Source organism: Neoarius graeffei, chromosome 12 (genome assembly GCF_027579695.1).
Source record: "Neoarius graeffei isolate fNeoGra1 chromosome 12, fNeoGra1.pri, whole genome shotgun sequence".
NCBI lineage: Eukaryota > Metazoa > Chordata > Actinopteri > Siluriformes > Ariidae > Neoarius > Neoarius graeffei.
In genome coordinates, this window is record NC_083580.1 from 43,006,815 (window position 1) to 43,025,361 (window position 18,547).

The following is an 18,547-nucleotide window of genomic DNA, read 5'->3' on the forward strand; positions in this document are numbered from 1 at the left end:
GGAAAATTCTCATCCCTGATAATGGCCTTATGGTACGTTTAAACCAAATGCGGCTAAGAGTTAATCAAAGCAGAAGCTTTTCATTTTCTATGTGAGCCAGCATTTCATGGCAGCAAGCTGCAGCATGATCGGCGGTACGTTCTGGGTGGTGGGGGCTTTAGAATAAAGTCCACGCAACTTTATGGTAGCTAATGAGCTAGGACATGGTTCAGCAGCGATCACTCGGAATTAAGAAGTGCGCCGCTCTACAGAACCCAGCCGGATACTTTTCGGATCCATTCAAGCCGTTCCCAAGGACAATGGTGGAGAAATTAGTAATACCAGTGGTAGGTTTTCCCCATTATTTATGACGTGTCCCTGTTGAGTTAGAGGCAACATTTTCACTTGAGAACTGCCTGTTTTTAAGCAGGAATGCAATTCACTGGCTCAAAACACCAATTTGTCTAATTACAGTAGCTGGCCACTAAACTTCAACCAGAACAATCTTAGGCTACACACAACGCAACACTGATTAAAGAGCAAGTCGAGTAAACCTGTCCTATAAACCACATGGTGAAATTTGACTTGGCATCAACACAATTAGTAATTTGTTTATTTTCTTACTAAACATGTAATCATAATTGTTCATTAGTTTCCTTCATTGAGCCATTTCTTAGCTTCACATTTCACCAAAAAAAAAAAAAAAAAAAAGACAACTTCATGTGGTTAACTGATCTGCTGACACGTCTGTTTGCTTTGAGGCCCCTTTAACTAAAGCCTGCACAATGAAGGAAGTATGACCGCTCGCTCGCAGAGAGAGAGAGAGAGAGAGAGAGAGAGAGAGAGAGAGAGAGAGAGAGAAAGAAAGAAAGAAAGAATCATCGCTGCATGTCCCAAGCCAGAAACATCATCAGTGACCCCTCACTATGGGCTGTTCTCCGTCCTGGCCTCTGGAAAGAGGTTCCGCAGCGTTCGGTGCAGGACCACCAGGTTCTGTAACAGCTTCCCCCCCCCCCGGTCACCAGACTGCTGAACTCCAAATCCAAACTTCTATTTATACTTGAACAATTCCTAATTCCACAGGTCACTTTGTACTATTGCACTTTATATTTTTGCTGCTGCACATTTTAATATACTTTTATATTTAACTCTGTGCGGAGCCAAATTGCAACGAAATTTCGTTCCGCGTACACTTGTTGCATACTGAATGATAACGGTTGTCTTTCATGTTACCAAGAAAATGAAAATTTCTCCATCCTGAAAGCAATGACTTGAGTGGAGACTCTTTCATGAAGCATTAAATAAACGTCTCAGCAGAAAACAGAACATTTCACCATATTAATAATTGCACACGTTATTAAACCTGTTTACGTGCAGCACCTGCCACAAGTCTCTGCGCAAGTTACAGAAAATGGTACATTTGTGAATGAGTGCACTGATGGAAACCTGTGTTGCCTTGTAGCTACAGCGACGAGCGTTTTTGTGTTACATTGTCGCTACGAAAATGTAGACTCATTGTTATTAATAAAAAGCTAGAACAAAATTCTCTTGAAGGAGTGTCTCGTTTACTATGCTTCAGATGAACAGGAATCTGAATCAGAAATGCAGCACACTAAGAAAAAGCCCTGGTGATGGCCTGACTGAACAATGGAGAACGCGTTTTTGAGGAATATACTTAGACTGGCTCATGAACGTCTTTAAAATGTTTTAGGCAAACATTTTATTATTCATTCAAACTTGCAATTTTGGTTTTGACCAGTGGTTCCCAAAGTGGAGTCCATGAAGCATCACCAAGGGGATTGTGATTTTTTTGTTTAAAGTGCTGATGACACGAACATGACTCTATGCAATTTCTGAAATAAACTATACAACATGGCAAACATGTTAGATTTCTGTTATAATTACGTGAAAAGAAGCTGTTGTTACGCGAATATCCAACTTTTAATTGCACAGCGCAAGAAAACTGGGTCCGTGGCTCGCGGCCATGTTGTGACGTCAGCGGAAGAACACGCTGCGGTTCACTGGCTGTTCTACTCAATGGAAATGGCGCATGAAAACGCCGGTGAACTCTAGTGCTAGCTCTTCAACAACCAAATACTGGTACTTTAAGCAGTGATCATGATGGCATGATTTTATCTGATTTTAAATAAATGAGATTGATAATAATGTGAATGTTCACAACTAGTACATACAAACTCTGCAGCTTCTGATTCAGCAGCTGCGTCATACTCCGCAAAAACATCAGCAAGAACCTACAATATAAATGGAAATGCAATACACTAAGCTCAAATGACTTTTGGAAAGTATAATTTCTAAATTTTTTCTACATATTCTTGAAGTCGGTCATCGGGGTACTTGCTACCGTTCCCTAACAACGCATGGCAAAGGGTAAAGTGTAGTGTTGCTACGAGTACTTGCTAAAGCCTCCGGTGGAAGATCCTCGATGTGCTGATAAGACATACAGTTCTATATAACACACAAGTGTCACGATAATCACAAAACAGATGCAAATTGTTAAAATACCTAATTTTTAAGCAATCATGTATTGATCTCTTCCGAATAGAATCTATGATAGCCTACCCTCTTTACCCTTTGCCTCTCGTTGCTAGGCGGCAGTTACATGAAAGCCGCAAGCTTTCACAAGCAAATACATGACTGATATCACGCCGACTTTATGATTACATTTATGATCATCATGAATGTGTACTCTATGAGCGCTCTGGAGCGAGTCACTTCCAAGATGGCCGCGCAGACCGCATGGTTACTATTTTTAGCATCATGTCGGAGCACTCTATAGCTCTACGTACCTTTATCTTATGTCGTTTCTCAACACATGTTCTGACAGGAGGACTGTCTTTGGAGGAGTCGGCTTGTCCCAGGCGACTGCTGGATCCGGCATAGCTACTAGTAGACCCCCTCCGGAATACTGTAGGCACTGCTGATGGCAGTAACACACGTTTGTGCTGAACTGAACACCCAAGAGATTCTTTTAAGCTGGGAAGGGTGTCAAAACAATCCAAATCGAAGTGTTCAGAGCACAGGACGGATGTTGGTGAGGGCTCCCACTTGTCACGAGTGTGCCTGACTTGCTTCACCCACTACGCATGCAGCTCGGGATCTCTGGGAAACTTGAATAAACTTACCCCATCCTTGTGGGTTTTGGAGCAAAAGCCGGCAACACATATATATATATAAAATGTATAATAATGTATAATAAAAATACTAATAATGATAAACTGAACACCTGCCGCATCAACAACAAACTGGTAAGTTAGGAGGAAGGTTCTTTCGCTGACGTCATATAGCCCCTCCTCCTCTTTCGTCTCCTGGGTGCTGCAGCCCTGTCAAATTTGCCCAAATAGCCGTTTTTTATCATAACTTGTAAAATAGGCGCCTTCGTGAATTAATATATGGATCATCGGGAATTACTTTTTATGTTATAAAACATCGCCAAAGATGTCAAAAACGTGTCATCAGCACTTTAAAGGAGATATGCACTTTCATTTATAAATGCCTTGAGACCTCAAGAATGGCACAGGAATAGTTTTAAGCGTTAACAATAAAATATTGTAATTTTTACGATAATGTGATTTATACAGGTAGAGGTCTGAGTGAATGACCTTGACATCCATAACGTCAAACCAGGAAGTCTATCGGTCTCATCGCCATTTCCGCTATACTAAAACACAGAGCTGACTGCAACTCCGATCCTTCATTTTGAGCTAATTTATCGTCATGCCACATAGATGTGTTGCTGGTGGGTGCAGCAACATGACAGAAGGTGGATTTACGTTGCATTCATGGCCCAAGAATGTTCAAACTGCAAAGATTTGGACGCGTTTTGTGAGAAGTTCACAGGTACACTGGGCACCTATGAAGTGGTCTCTCCTCTGCTCTGCACATTTTACTGAAGACTCGTACGAAACCTCTGATCTGTTGAGGAGCGTTGGCTATAGGCCCGTATTGAAAGAGGGTGCAGTACCAACAATTAAAATAAAACAAGAAAAGGAAAAGTATTTATTTTACTTATTTATTTATTTTTTTTAAAAAGGAAAGTGAGTTCAGTTGCACCAGTCCTCCCGGAGCATAAGCCGAGGGTTGTTGGTAAAACCCGGGACGGGACAGAACGGGACATATCGCTCAGGCAGTGACCTCCCTACGGTTGTTGCTAAAACCAGTGACGTCCCGTTCCGTCCCGGGTTTTAGTAATTCACTGAGCCCAGCAGTAATGACAGAATACACAGTATGAAGAAAAGTGAATGAGTGGAGCAGTCGTCTTATTTCTGCGCTGGATATCGCTGCCATCTCACCCTTATGTGGAAGAAGCGAATGAACGGAGAACTCAAAGTCAGATTGTTTCAAAAACAATCGGCCACAAGATCGGCCTTCAAGAAGCGAGAACACAGACGGGTAAGCTGCGACTCTTATTTGGCTACAAAACAACAAAAACACCACAAGTTGTTTATCTGCATTTAGATTAATACATGTAACTTGTATTGTGTGTTAAGTTACCAGTATAAGATTTAATTTGCTTCAGAATGTGATTGTCTCAGCTCATCTGATTATTTAATGAGCCTTTTACGTTTTATCAGTGAAAAATGCATGCATGTACATGTATGTTGCATAAGTTATAATGCCTATCCTGTAATGAGAGTCAACCCACAATCAATGAAGTCAAATCAGTCTCAGTTGAGCAAGTCGGTAACGGGATTTCTTACTTTCACCATAAATTTTTATTTCTATGACTTTGGTCTATAGCTGTAAAAGGCCTCGGCCTTAAAACCGGTTCCCGCTGTGATGTCACGCACTCAGGGCTGGCCGGCTTCGAATGCCAACTTTGTGGTTGATTTTAACTCTCAAAAATATATTTTCTTAATTCCCATTTATGCAGCATACAAGAGTCAAGGTCATAGAGATACTATCCACTCAGAAACGTATTTAAAAATAAAGGTTCTGCGGATCTCCTTTAAATTTCTCTCCCTCTTTTTTTTTTTAAAGATTTATTAATGCTGTTACAGTGCTGTTGACAAACACAATCCTTCATTATTAATAATTATATATGTATCATTAATATTACATTTGCTACTGAGTTCTTAGCCTGTTTGTTTGGTCATATCCAAAACCCAAATAACTCAAAAGAAGATTTCAACGTGGACCTAATGTATTCTGTCTCAAGAAATTTCAGTACCAGAAATCTCAATAGCTTCAGCAAATATTAATTTGTGCACATTTAAAAAAAAAAAAAAAAGCTCATTTCATTATTTGGAGTAAGGCTGGAATAAAACACATGTGGCTTGTTTTTATATGCATGCTGCTCTTTGTGCTGTTACGTTTACTTGAGTGCTGTTAAAGTAAAACTATTGGTGTTTAATTTATTGAAAATGCAAAAAACTCCAAATCGCTTAGGTGCTAAAGAAAAGGTTTATACAGTGTGTGTGTGTGTGTGTGTGTGTGTGTGTGTGTGTGTGTGTGTGTGTGTGTGTGTGAGAGAAAGGACAATCAGACCTTCTCGGTGTGAGTCTGGAGTCCAGGCTGCCAGCTTTCATAGTGATGGTGTCGGTGAAGAGCACATCCTTGGCAGGGGAAGCCAGTGCCTCACTGTGGGAGAGGGATGGGTGGATACGCTGCTGCTGAAGCCGCTTGAGTGTGGCATAGCCCAGTGCGTCCCTGGGGCTTGTGTACATGAAGCTGCAGTCCGTCAGGCTGGTGATGGTGGTGACCGAGGGTGATTTGAGAGATTGCGCCCGGCGCGGCAGTGTGTGAGATGAACCTGGTGGGACCAGCAGTACAGAGTTGGATTTGGAAAGGGGGAGGTGATTGGACTGGGGGGTGAGTGAGTGTAGGGTCCGGATGGTCTGTGCGCTGACCACTGTGCTGAGACTGACGCAGTCTGTGTCTATGCCAGACGAGTCTGTGGTGCCTGCTGCCGTCTCTCTGGATGGGCTGGAGCTCATAGAGCTGATGCCGCTGGTCGTTGTGTCCGTGTTGAAGCTTTGGCTTCGGCTCTTGAACTGAGCCCCGCCTCCAGAGGTAGGTCCATCACCTGCTAGCCTCTCACGACTGGTCTGCTCACGCTGTATGTCCCCGCCTGCCATGTTGCGCTCTGTAACCCGTGGCAGACGTGACTCGGTCTCCCCAATGCCATCCTGCTGCTCATTCCCTTTACTCCCTATGAACGAGGTCTCCAGGGTGACTGATGGGCTCTTGGACAGATCAGAAAACACTGGGCTGAACACATCCCCCTGACCTGGAGAGTACACAGAAGGTTCTGTAACTGTACGGTTCCTCCTCAGGCCTCCCAGCTTGGGCTCGCCAATCAGCTTATGACTGCTGCCGCTGCTGCTACCTTTAGGGTCGCTCGTGCTGCGCGGCTTCTTTCCGGAGAGCGAGATGAGGAAACGGTTACGCACAAAGCGGCTGGACGCCAAGATTGTGAAAGGGCTGCGGTCCTTTAGCTGCTTGGGCCTCATGTATAGTGGCTGCTCCTCAGACAGCTCGGAGCCATCTTTATCATCATCCAGGATGTACATGCCTGGAAAATAGACACCATGCATCAAAAACACGACAGCTAAAACCAAAAGGTACTTTTAGACAGATTTAGGGTCAATACTTGCATTTCGTATTACAGTGGTGCTTGAAAGTTCGTGAACCCTTTAGAATTTCCTATATTTCTGCATAAATAAGACCTAAAACATCATAAAATTTTTTACACAAAGTCCTCAAAGTAGATAAAGAGAGCCCAGTTAAACAAATGAGACAAAAATATTATACTTGGTCATTTATTTATTGAGGAAAATGATCCAATATTACATATATCTGTGAGTGGCAAAAGTATGTGAACCTTGGCTTTCAGTATCTGGTGTGACCCCCTTGTGCAGCAATAACTGCAACTAAACGTTTCCGGTAACTGTTGATCAGTCCTGCACACCGGCTTGGAGGAATTTTAGCCCATTCCTCCATACAGAACAGCTTCAACTCTGGGATGTTGGTGGGTTTCCTCAAATGAACTGCTCGCTTCAGGTCCTTCCACAACATTTCCATTGGATTAAGGTCAGGACTTTGACTTGGCCATTCCAAAACATTAACTTTATTCTTCTTTAACCATTCTTTAGGAGAGCGACTTGTATGCTTAGGGCCGTTGTCTTGCTGCATGACCCACCTTCTCTTGAGATTCAGTTCATGGACAGATGTCCTGAAATTTTCCTTTAGAATTTGCTGGTATAATTCAGAATTCATTGTTCCATCAATGATGGCAAGCTGTCCTGGCCCAGATGCAGCAAAACAGGCCCAGTCCTTGATACTACCACCACCATGTTTCACAGATGGGATAAGGTTCTTATGCTGGAATGCAGCATTTTCCTTTCTCCAAACATAACGCTTCTCATTTAAACCAAAAAGTTCTATTTTGGTCTCATCCTTCCACAAAACATTTTTCCAATAGCCTTCTGGCTTGTCCATGTGATCTTTAGCAAACTGCAGACAAGCAGCAATGTTCTTTTTGGAGAGCAGTGGCTTTCTCCTTGCAACCCTGCCTTGCACACCACTGTTGTTCAGTGTTCTCCTGATGGTGGACTCATGAACATTAGCCAATGTGAGAGAGGCCTTCAGTTGCTTACAAGTTACCCTGGGGTCCTTTGTGACCTCACTGACTATTACACGCCTTGCTCTTGGAGTGATCTTTGTTGGTCGACCACTCCTGGGGAGGGTAACAATGGTCTTGAATTTCCTCCATTTGTACACAATCTATCTGACTGTGGATTGGTGGAGTCCAAACTCTTTAGAGATGGTTTTGTAACCTTTTCCAGCCTGATGAGCATCAACAACGCTTTTTCTGAGGTCCTCAGAAATCTCCTTTGTTCGTGCCATGATACACTTCCACAAACACGTGTTAAGATCAGACTTTGATAGATCCTTGTTCTTTAAATAAAACGTGCCCACTCACACCTGATTGTCATCCCATTGATTGAAAACACCTGACTCGAATTTCACCTTCAAATGCACTGCTAATCCTAGAGGTTCACATACTTTTGCCACTCACAGATATGTAATATTGGATCATTTTCCTCAATAAATAAATGACCAAGTATAATATTTGTCTTATTTGTTTAGCTGGGTTCTCTTTATCTACTTTTAGGACTTGTGTGAAAATCTGATGATGTTTTAGGTCATATTTATGCAGAAATATCGAAAATTCTCAAGGGTTCACAAACTTTCAAGCACCTCTGTATAAATTCCAGAAATTAGGTTTGTTAAATTAGTCACTTAACATATGTTTATTGAAAGGGCTGTATCCTGAATTTTTTTTTTTTGACTAAACGTCCCTTGCATTTCTTGATGCAATTAAATACTTCTTAAAAATTACGTTAAAAGTGATTGCATTAAGTAATTTTATTGGAATCCTTCTTTTGTGGTTTAATCACAAATGAAGTTTGATTCGCTATATAATGCCACAAACGCATTAATATTCAAAAAAACCAACCAACCAACCAACCAACCAACCAACCAACCAACCAACCAACCATCACTGTGCTTAATGTGTGCTTGATGGTCAAGAAGCAGTAGAAACATACTGGGCTGGGTGGAGTCACTTTCGCTGTTGTGTCTCGAGCTGGTGGACTCAGAGTTGAGGCTGAGGGTGCTGGGCACTGACGAGAGCAGTGTGGGTGGAGGTGGGGGCTGCTGTTCTACTTCATCAGGCACCACGGGCCACTGCTGTCTGCGACTGTGTCGAACCGCGTCCCAACCCTGCAGCTTCAGCAGCTCACAGCCCTGCTTCGTCTTGGAGATTAGACCCAGTACATACAGACATGTCCTGAAAGAGACAGGAGACAAAGCGGAATGTGATTCTCAAAAGATTTATCTAACTTGTACAACCATATGCAACATTAATCAGAGGAGTTTACTGGTTACACACCCCCGGATGGACAGAACCTCACAGTGGTGGGCTAGACACACAATATCTGGAATCACATTCTCTTCTTGTAGCAGGTTCAGACCCCAGTTGGACGTGCCAATATTACCCTAGATACAAGCCGAATGATCAGCACCTCACAGTTTTCACTTTTTCAGACACATTTTTTCCCTTTTATGTTGGAGAACTGTACTAACCAAGGCCCAGAGAGCAGCTTTAAGTTGTTTAATGCCTTCCCATGTGTCCAGCACTGGGGATCGCACAGTGTAGCTTAGGTCAGGTACGATATTCTGTCAGAAAAAGAGAAAGATATGAAAAGTTGCACAAAAGGAAGTTGGATGAATGCAGGTCAAATTTCAGAAGGAAATCCACGCTCACCTGAGTTTCGAGGAGATGGCAGCCTGTCTTATCATGCACAAGCTGGCCATATAAATGCACAGGAAGATAGACATTTGGCCTTTGCAACCTGCAAACCAAATTATATCACAGATCTTAGAACAGTGAGGATGAAAGTCTGAGCAAAGGACAAGTGGAAAAAAGTATCGACCTTTGGTTGCTCCGTCGTACGTAGTTGTCCCCATCGACTGGCTTGCGGTATGTAGTTAGAGCCTCATTTAATTGCTCCTCTATTAGATCCACATACTTGAGGTTATATTCCTGAGCAGAACCAAGATTCACAGTATACTGTCAGCAACTTAAAAGAACATGGTTTCTTTCACTCACCACAAAACTGAACAATTTCTCGAAGGAATATTTTTAGGTGTTGCAAATTACTGGAGTGAAAATTCAAACGAGAGAAAAAAAAAAAAAAAAAAAACAGGAGATGAAGATTACCCCTGAGATGACAGATACTCGTTATATAACAATATTTAGTGCTAAAGCTTTAATTGACATGATCGACTCATTCCCAAATCACTCCTTCGATGATGATGCTAATTATACCACAGCGCTGCGATATAATTCTCAAATCTGACTGGTAAGAAGTTGTTTAATTTTCTAGAACAGCAGCTGCAAATCACAGGTTTATATTAATGTGTTTGAATACTGCATTGTTTCTGTCATAACAGTTTATTCACAGGGACTTCGAAGGTGGACAGCCGACAGAATCAAAGCCTAATAATAAAAGTACGCCAAAAAAAAAAAAGCTGTGAATTAACGAAAATTGATAATGGTGAAGTTTTCTGCAAGTAGAGAGTTGTTTATCATTTAAAGGTCGACTGCCTTTCAGATTTTTTAAGCATAGGTCATAAACAGAATTTTCCCCGACACCCAATTATTTTTGTTTAGTGGACCGAAAGCGACCGAATTCCAATCACAGACTTCCCAATTTTATTTGTTTTTTTTTTTCCAATAGAACAACTTATGTATTTAGGGCCACTATTTTTTCCTGCTTCACCGTGACCCAATTCAAGATACTACGTCATGCATCACGTGGTGGGCTTTCCCTGTTAACGCAAGGCATTGTGGGATACAAATTTGAAACAGGAGAGAAAAATGGAGGACGTGAGCGTGTGAATGAAACGTGAAAGACCGATTACAGTAACGGAAAGTGAGAAGAAACGACGTTATGTTGCGAAGGAAAGGAAATGCAGGACCAAACTAATAAATATCGGCACTCAGCGAGCACCTCGGTGTGATCACGGTCAAGGTAAACCTGTAGATAGCAGTAACGCAACACTCTGGATGCCAGCTGCTGTCAAACCCAAAAGAAGGTAAACCTGCGCATGCGCACACGGACTTCCTCAGTCTGCTTGACTGTGCGCAGCAAGCGACTGCATGCAGATTATTTGATAGAGAATCCTCAAATTAAATAACTTCCCAGCCACAGAATGGCTTGGGGTTTTTTTTTTTGGAGACATCATAGAAATAAACATAAATCACAATGTCCAAATTTCACTGGGAACTAAATTTAACCAAGTTTATGAGATCGAAAGGGCGTCGAAGCTTTAAGAAAGGAGTCTCCAGTGTCAGTACTCTGTAAGTCAGTAAACTTTTCCACCACAGGAAAACAAGGAAACTGCTTGGTAGAAGACGATGACACCTTGGGACGTGCTGTAATATGAAAGTTAATAAACTTCAGGGTAGTAATGGGTCACTCCACTTTGCAGCGGTAATTATCACACTACCCCAAGGAAATAATCACTGTGCTTATTTATTTAAGTAGAAATACGCACATTAATTAAACAGCCCAGGGGAAATGCTGCAACAGCACCAGTCTGGCGTCGGTAAATATCTAAACTTGCTGAAAGTTCTAACTGCCACAGAGTATAGAAGAAGTGAAGTTCATTGGATTCACAAACTTAAGGTGATAAAGTGACAGCACAAATGCAAGTTTATAATATTTCCATACTCTCGCCATTCACTTTATTAGGAACACCTATACATTCGTGCGGTTATCAGCCAATCAGGTGGCGGGAGGAAAATAAATAAAAACATACAGATACAGGTCAAGCGCTTTGGTTAAATGTTAAAAGCTACAAGTGAAGAGGAAAGAAAAGTTACTCTCGGACTTTGTGGCATGTACCAGATGGGCTTGTCTGAGTATTTCAGAAACTGCCGATTTCCTCGGATTTCCAAATACAACGGTCTCTAGAATTCACACAGAATGGTGCAAAACACACATACACAAAAATTAAAAATAAAAACCATTTAATCTGGCAGTGGGAACACCTTGTTGAAAAGCAGTCAGGAAGTCTATAGGATCTCATAAGCATTCTTTGCAACCGTGGTGAGCAGAAAAGCATCTCGGCATGCACGCCGCATCGAACCTTGAGGCAAATGGTCTACAACAGCAGAATACAGGGTGAAACAGCTTCTGGGCCGTGGCCAGCAGCTTTTTGGAAGAACCAGCACAAGTTGTCAGCCCATCTGGCCAGTTTTTTTTTTTTGGATCGCTTTCCTGCTCACCATGTTTGTTAGGAGTGCTTGAGTTCCTATAGACTTCCGGGAAGCTGTTTTGTCATGAAGCACCTTGATATTAATTTTTCCTGTGTATATAGACATTTGCTTGCATACAAACTACATTTATGAATGAGATCGTGAGAAAGCCAATTACGTTGCATGTATTTATTACCATGCTTAGTGCATTTCATTTCCCGTTTTGGTCCGTGATTGGTTGCTGGGCATATTGCAAATGGCGGCCCTCGTGTTTCACTAAAAAGCAGTTCGCGACCGTTTATTCATTTATTAATTAACTAACTTTCTGGAGAGAAGCTACACAGTGTTGGAGGAAGTTTCTGGAGAGAAGGTAGTGTCACGTGAATGGGCGATGGATGTGCAGGAAGAGTTTATTTGAAAGCAAGCCGGTAAACAGTTCTAAAATGTCCAGCAAAGAGCAGAACCAGGGACAGGCAATGGTCAGGCGAGGCACAAACAGGATATACTAGGCAAGGCAAAACATGGTCAGGAAAACAGGAAACAAAGTCGAAACCAGAGTCGCAAAACGGTAATCAAGGCTCGGTGACATCAGATACAAGGAACAGATCTTATACTTTGCAAAGTCTGTATGTGAGAAAAGTTCTTGTATGTGCAAACTGTGATTGCAAATTTTCAGTTAATTTTAGTTTTCTAAAAGTGCTAAAACAGCCAAAATAAAGAGATCACTAATATTTCAAGATTTACAGTCCTCACTTTGACCCCTCTTTGGTCTGCCCCTGATCTCACACTATCCAGACTGAAGGGCCACCTGGAATTGGGAGGGGCCAGTAGATTTCTAATCCAACTACCCCTCCTGCCCAGTGACAAAAACTGACCCCGGAGAAAACCATATCACGCTCCACTCCTGTCAGCTTAGAACAGGAATCTGAAGCTATCATGGGCACAGACGCACCCAAACGGGGCAGTTGAAATCACTCGGGCTGCAACAATTCACTAAGACACTGATTCGATTCGATTCTGCAACTAAATATAAAGGACAAACAAACCTCAGATTTTAAACTTGAATTAATAAAAGCCCATTGAAATTTGTCTGGAAAGAAGAAAACTTTCCAGATGCTGACGAGGGAACAGGATATACAAGTGTAAAATGCTTAAATAAATAAATAAATAAATAAATAAAAGTTAAAATAAGGATAATTTTGCAACTTGAGTTGATGAATTCCTGAGCATTTGCTGAAATATGTCCTACTAGGAATGGAATATCTTGGCTCAAGAGGACATTTATCATGTTTTTAAACCCATCATTCTGTACGGTAGAGTATGGCCGCATATCATCGGAGAGGCAGCCACCAATAGCCTTCGAAATAGCTTGATTTCTAGTTTCATTCAGTTTTGGTCTGTTGACAACACTGGTCAGTTTTAACTGTCCCCGCGTACCTGGTTTTATTACTTTCGTAACACTTTCAGTTCGGCGGCACTTACTTTGCTTACATCCACGTTGTGTTTTTTTTTTTTTAAATGATTTGCGAGGTTCGTAGTTGACCCTCCCTTATACTTCACGTCAACATAATGTGCAGCACGTTGCAATGTCCTTCGTGTCTTCTCAAAACCCAAAATGTAGCCAAACTTTCGGTTTAAGATGAGACGAAGGATCTTTAAAGCATATACGCAGAGTCATGGCCTCACTTTCATTTATAAATGCCTCGAGACCTCAAGAATGGCACAGGAATAGTTTTAAGCGTTAACAATAAAATATTGTAATTTTTACGATAATGTGATTTATACAGGTAGAGGTCTGAGTGAATGACCTTGACATCCGTAACGTCACAGCAGGAAGTCTATCGGTCTCATCGCCATTTCCGCTATACTAAAACACAGAGCTGACTGCAACTCCGAGCCTCCATTTTGAGCTAATTTATCGTCATGCCACGTAGATGTGTTTTTGGCCGGTACAGCAACATGACAGAAGGCGGAATTACGTTGCATTCATGGCCCAAGAATGTTCAAACTGCAAAGATTTGGACGCGTTTTGCAAGGAGTTCACGGGTACACTGTGCGCCTATAAAGTGGTCTCTCCTCTGCTCTGCACATTTTACTGAAGACTCGTACGAAACCTCTGATCTGTTGAGGAGCGTTGGCTATAAGCTCGTATTGAAAGAGGGTGCAGTACCAACAATTAAAGAAAACTACAAGAAAAGGAAAGTTTTTTTTTTTCTTTTTTAAAGGTAAGTGAGTTCAGTTGCACCAGTCCTCCTGGAGCGTGAGCTGAGGGTTGTTGCTAAAACCCGGGACAGAACGGGACATATCGCTCGGGCAGTGATCTCCCCGCGGTTGTTGCTAAAACCGGTGACGTCCCATCCCGGGTTTTAATAATTGCCTGAGCCGAGCAGTAATGGCCGAGTACTCAGTATGAAGAAAAGTGAATGAGTGGAGCAGCCGTCTGATTTCTGTGCTGGATATCGCTGCCATCTCGCCCTTACGTGGAAGAAGCGAATGAACGGAGAACTGAATGAACAACTGAAAGTCAGATTGTTTCAAAACAATCGGCCACAAGGTCGGCCTTCAAGAAGCGAGAACACAGATGGGTAAGCTCCGACTCTCATTTGGATAAAAAACAACAAACAAGACTCGTTGTTTATCTGCATTTAGATTAATACATGTAACTTGTATTGTGTTTAAGTTACCAGTATAAGATTTAATTTGCTTCAGAATGTGATTGTTTCAGTTCATCTGATTATTTAATTAGCCTTTTACGTTTTATCAGTGAAAATGCATGCATGTACATGTATGTTGCATAAGTTATAACACCCATCCTGTTGTAATGAGAGTCAACCCATAATCAATGAAGTCAAATCAGTCTTAGTTGAGCAAGTCGGTAACGGTATTTCTTACTTTCACCATAAATTTTTATTTATATGATGTTGGTTATAGCTGTCAAAGGCTTCGGCCTTAAAACCAGTTACTGCAGTGACATCACGCACTCAGGGCTGGCCGGCTCAGCGGGGCAGCTCGAATACCAACTTTGCGGTCGATTTTAACTCTCAAAAACATACGTTATTTACCAGCTTAAGGTCGGTCCGTATGGTGAAATACCGTGACCTCAGCCTTGAATACTGACCTCGGCCAGTACTTTCAAGTCCTCGGGTCACGGTATTTCACCATACGAACCGACCTTAAGCTGGTAAACAATATATTAAATTTTTCTTTACCAAATTCTAACAGAAGCGAGAAACGAGAGCGCCTGCAAGGGAAATCCAAGCCGATGCAAGCCGCCATTCTGAATCCTCATTCACGGCTGTAATGCAAATGGCTTCCTCCTCAGTATACAAGTGCACTTGCATGGCAGGGAAAAAAAAAAAACAAACAAACTACATTTTGCTGCCTATGTAGTCCCCTATTTATACAAAATTGAGTCATTCAGGATTCAGCCATGTTTTTGCTCGGTGTTAGCAAGTTAGAGGTTTTTAGCTTTCTCCTGAAATGTTTTCTTTTATTTCTTCTTCCTCAGGGTAGTAAAACTCACTTTCGCTGTGAACACTGTCATTATCGCTATCCATGCTGTAAAATTAATGCTATTCTCCTGAGAAATGCTGGCAAAAATTTGTAAGATTTTTGATAATCTTATAAATAAATCTTATAAAAAAAAATAAGATAAATGTTGACAAAAAATGCTACCATGTTTGTTGTTACCGAGCGAGTCACCAGAGATCCATAACCGGGGTCCGTATCGTAGGATACGGACCCACTCACCAGCCAATCAGAGTGCAGGATTTGATGGAAACCAGACCGCGAAAAAAATGAATTTTTTTATTCCCAATTATGCAGCATACAAGAGTCAAGGATGGAGATACTATCCACTCAGGAATTTATTTAAAAATAAAGGCTCTGCGTATCTGCTTTAAGCTTGGCTTCAGCCATTTTGGTGCCCAGCAACGGCGTTGCCATGTAAAGTGTCAGCTACTCTGGTTGGACAACAGCAAGGACCCAAACCAATCAAATTCCACGTTTTATTGAGAAGCAAAGCTGTGCTCTATTCTGGTCGATTGCTTTCTTGCATCGATTTAACAATGTAAGTGTAATGGTTACGTGGTAAAAGTGCATTTAGAAATCAGTAAAAATGTCGCTGAATCGAACCGAGAATACAGCTGCATGGATCGATAATCGGTACGGCAGGTATGAAGTCGATTTTCGGTGCACTGTGGTGAATCGTTGCAGCCCTAGAAATCACGTGGTCTTTTTCCAGTCTTCAGCTACCCAATTTTGTGGAGTGCCCAGGATAGCCTCAGATTCTTGCTCTTGGCTGACAGGAGTGGAACCTTATGTGGTCTTCTGCTGTTGGAGCTCATCCACTTCAAGTTTGATGTGTTGGGCGCTTTGAGATGCTTTTCTGCTCACCATGGTTGTAAAGAGTAACTATTTGAGTTACTACAGACTTCCTGTCGAGCTCAATCCAGTTTTGCTCATTCTCCTCGGACCTCTCTCAACGATGTGTGTCAGCCTGCAGACGTTCTGCTCACAGGATGCTTCATGTTTGTCGCACCATTCTCTGTAAACTCGATACCCTGTTGTGTGCGAAATTCCCAGGAGATCAGAAGTTTCTAAAATACTCAAACCAGCCCATATGGCACCAAGAGCGAGGCCATGGGTTCAGAGAGATCGCATTTCCACCCTGTTATGTCTGACGTGAACGTTAATTGAAGCTCTTGACCTGTATCTGCAGGATTTTATGCGTTGTGGTGACTGGATAACTGGCCAGGTGGAGAGGTGTTCCTATTAAAGTGGGCAGTAAATGAACGTACGCGTTATGTTTACTAAACCAGCGCAAGAAATCACAGTGGTGAATGTTCCACACGCCAGCAATGCTTCTGATGTAAACTGAGCTTTACATGATGTGAAATGCAACATATGAACCTGACTCGGCAAACAAACCCAACCATTTGCTAGCAGTTATTGAAGAGACCCAGGGTTTAGCGTTCTTGTGTACATCAAATCAAAATAGCAATCTAGTTTAGATGTCACAGATGCAAATGTACCCTTTCAACTACATTCCCTGACTTTGGTTAATTGGAGTGCAAGACAAGCCCAGTATTTGAGCCCCTAAAATGGGGTCTCACAGCCCTTGCACTACAGGTTTATTAATATTTTTATGCATTTTATTAATACGTATTGATTATTAAAGCAAGACGGCCTTTTGATTTCATAAAATCGGTGAAATTTGGCCATTGTTATATGTTTATTTCTGTAATATCTAAAAAAAAAAAAAACCTGCAGGCCATTCTGTGGCTGGGAAGTTATCTATTTTGAGGGGATTCTCTAGCTAATAACGTGCATGAAAATGCACACTTCACGCAATCAAGCAGAGAGAGGAAGTCCGGTGTGCGCATGCACAGGTTTTCATTGACCGGGCGCTGACCCAGTTACGTCATTTTGCCACGAGATGAGGAGCTAATCATAACATTCGCATTGCAAGTTCAGTACTCACGTTGTGACAGAAAATATGACCTGTTAATGTTAATATGACCCTAATAATGTTTCTCTCTATCGTAAATATTGTAATTAGTGAAGAACATGCTGCAATTAGCCCAAATATGTATCTTTTTGAGGTGAACTCGAGCCTGGTCACTCATCTTGTTGAAGTCTGTTTTTCATTCGGCGTACTTTAGCCAGTATTCGTTTGTCATAACAAAAATTATGTATTGATTTAACAATGTAAATATTAGTCCTGTGCATGAGAGAATTTACATAGAAGGTCCTTTTTTATCATTGCGATGGTGAAGATCGCTGAGTGAAAGTGTGTGTAATTAGACTATACACCTGCATTGCACAGCTTCTGGTGAACAGCCTCTCGATTCGCTGTCATACTGTGCAGTTCATTTCACTGAGCAAGACAGAATACAGTTCTTTTTCACTGTGGCAGCGGGGGCGTGGTCAAGCACCGGTTTGTGAAAGGAAAGCAAGGCGGAGGAAGGTACTGTGTGTGTGTGTGTGTGTGTGTGTGTGTGTGTGTGTGTGTGTGTGTGTGTGTGTGTGTGTGTGAGTGAGAGAGAGAGAGAGAGAGAGAGAGAGAGAGAGAGAGAGAGAGAGGTGAGAGGACCCCTTCCCCTGGCTGAAATCACGTCGATGCAGTGGCACACGGTTTATTTTGAAACTGCTGAAAAGCGTGTTGTGTTAAATGTATGTTTTAACCACTATCTTTTTATTGATCTACTGATTGATTTTCTTAGTCCCGTTTTGTTAAATCTTCAATCTAAATATTGGTCTTCATTATTAATAAGCCTGATGTAAGCCTTCAGATTTTCCTTGCTTGATTTTTTCCATGATTCACAAAAGTTAACATACAGTAGGTTTAATAAAAATCTTTGTGGTGATCACATTTCATCATCTCATTATTATTCATTAAAATTTACTCATGTTTTAGCTTGTTCGCTTGTTAAACTGTGAGTGGATTTGATTTATCATTGAATACAAATGAGTGAGATCAATTAAATCTACACCGTGATTATTTAGGGCCCCAGGTCACTCGGCACTGAAAAAATTGGGCCTCAGTGTCAAAAAGGTTAAGAATCCCTGGTTTAGGTCACGTCAAGGCAAGAAAAAAAAAATGGCAGAGAACTTCGGGCCACGGGGCTCTAAATTCATTCATTGTTCTTTTAGGAAAAAGAAAGTAATAAAATTTCAAGTCTGTGATTCGAATTCAGTTGCTTTCCTTCCACTAAAACAAACCGCATGCTTAAATAAATAAACAGATGTCAGGGGAAATTCTTTTGATGGCTTAAATTC

At 41.7% G+C, this 18,547-nt stretch overlaps 1 protein-coding gene across 1 annotated transcript in view; it reads right to left on the reverse strand.

The window, feature by feature from the left end:
• Positions 1–18,547, reverse strand: part of rictorb (RPTOR independent companion of MTOR, complex 2b) — a 141,276-nt gene that overhangs the window by 23,090 nt on the left and 99,639 nt on the right. Inside the window, exons 26-31 of the mRNA XM_060935914.1 lie at positions 9,438–9,547; positions 9,269–9,356; positions 9,088–9,180; positions 8,894–9,000; positions 8,550–8,791; positions 5,485–6,511 (exon numbers count right to left, since the gene is read on the reverse strand). Of these exons, the coding sequence (XP_060791897.1) occupies positions 5,485–6,511; positions 8,550–8,791; positions 8,894–9,000; positions 9,088–9,180; positions 9,269–9,356; positions 9,438–9,547 (1,667 nt within the window). The remainder of the gene's footprint in view (positions 1–5,484; positions 6,512–8,549; positions 8,792–8,893; positions 9,001–9,087; positions 9,181–9,268; positions 9,357–9,437; positions 9,548–18,547) is intronic.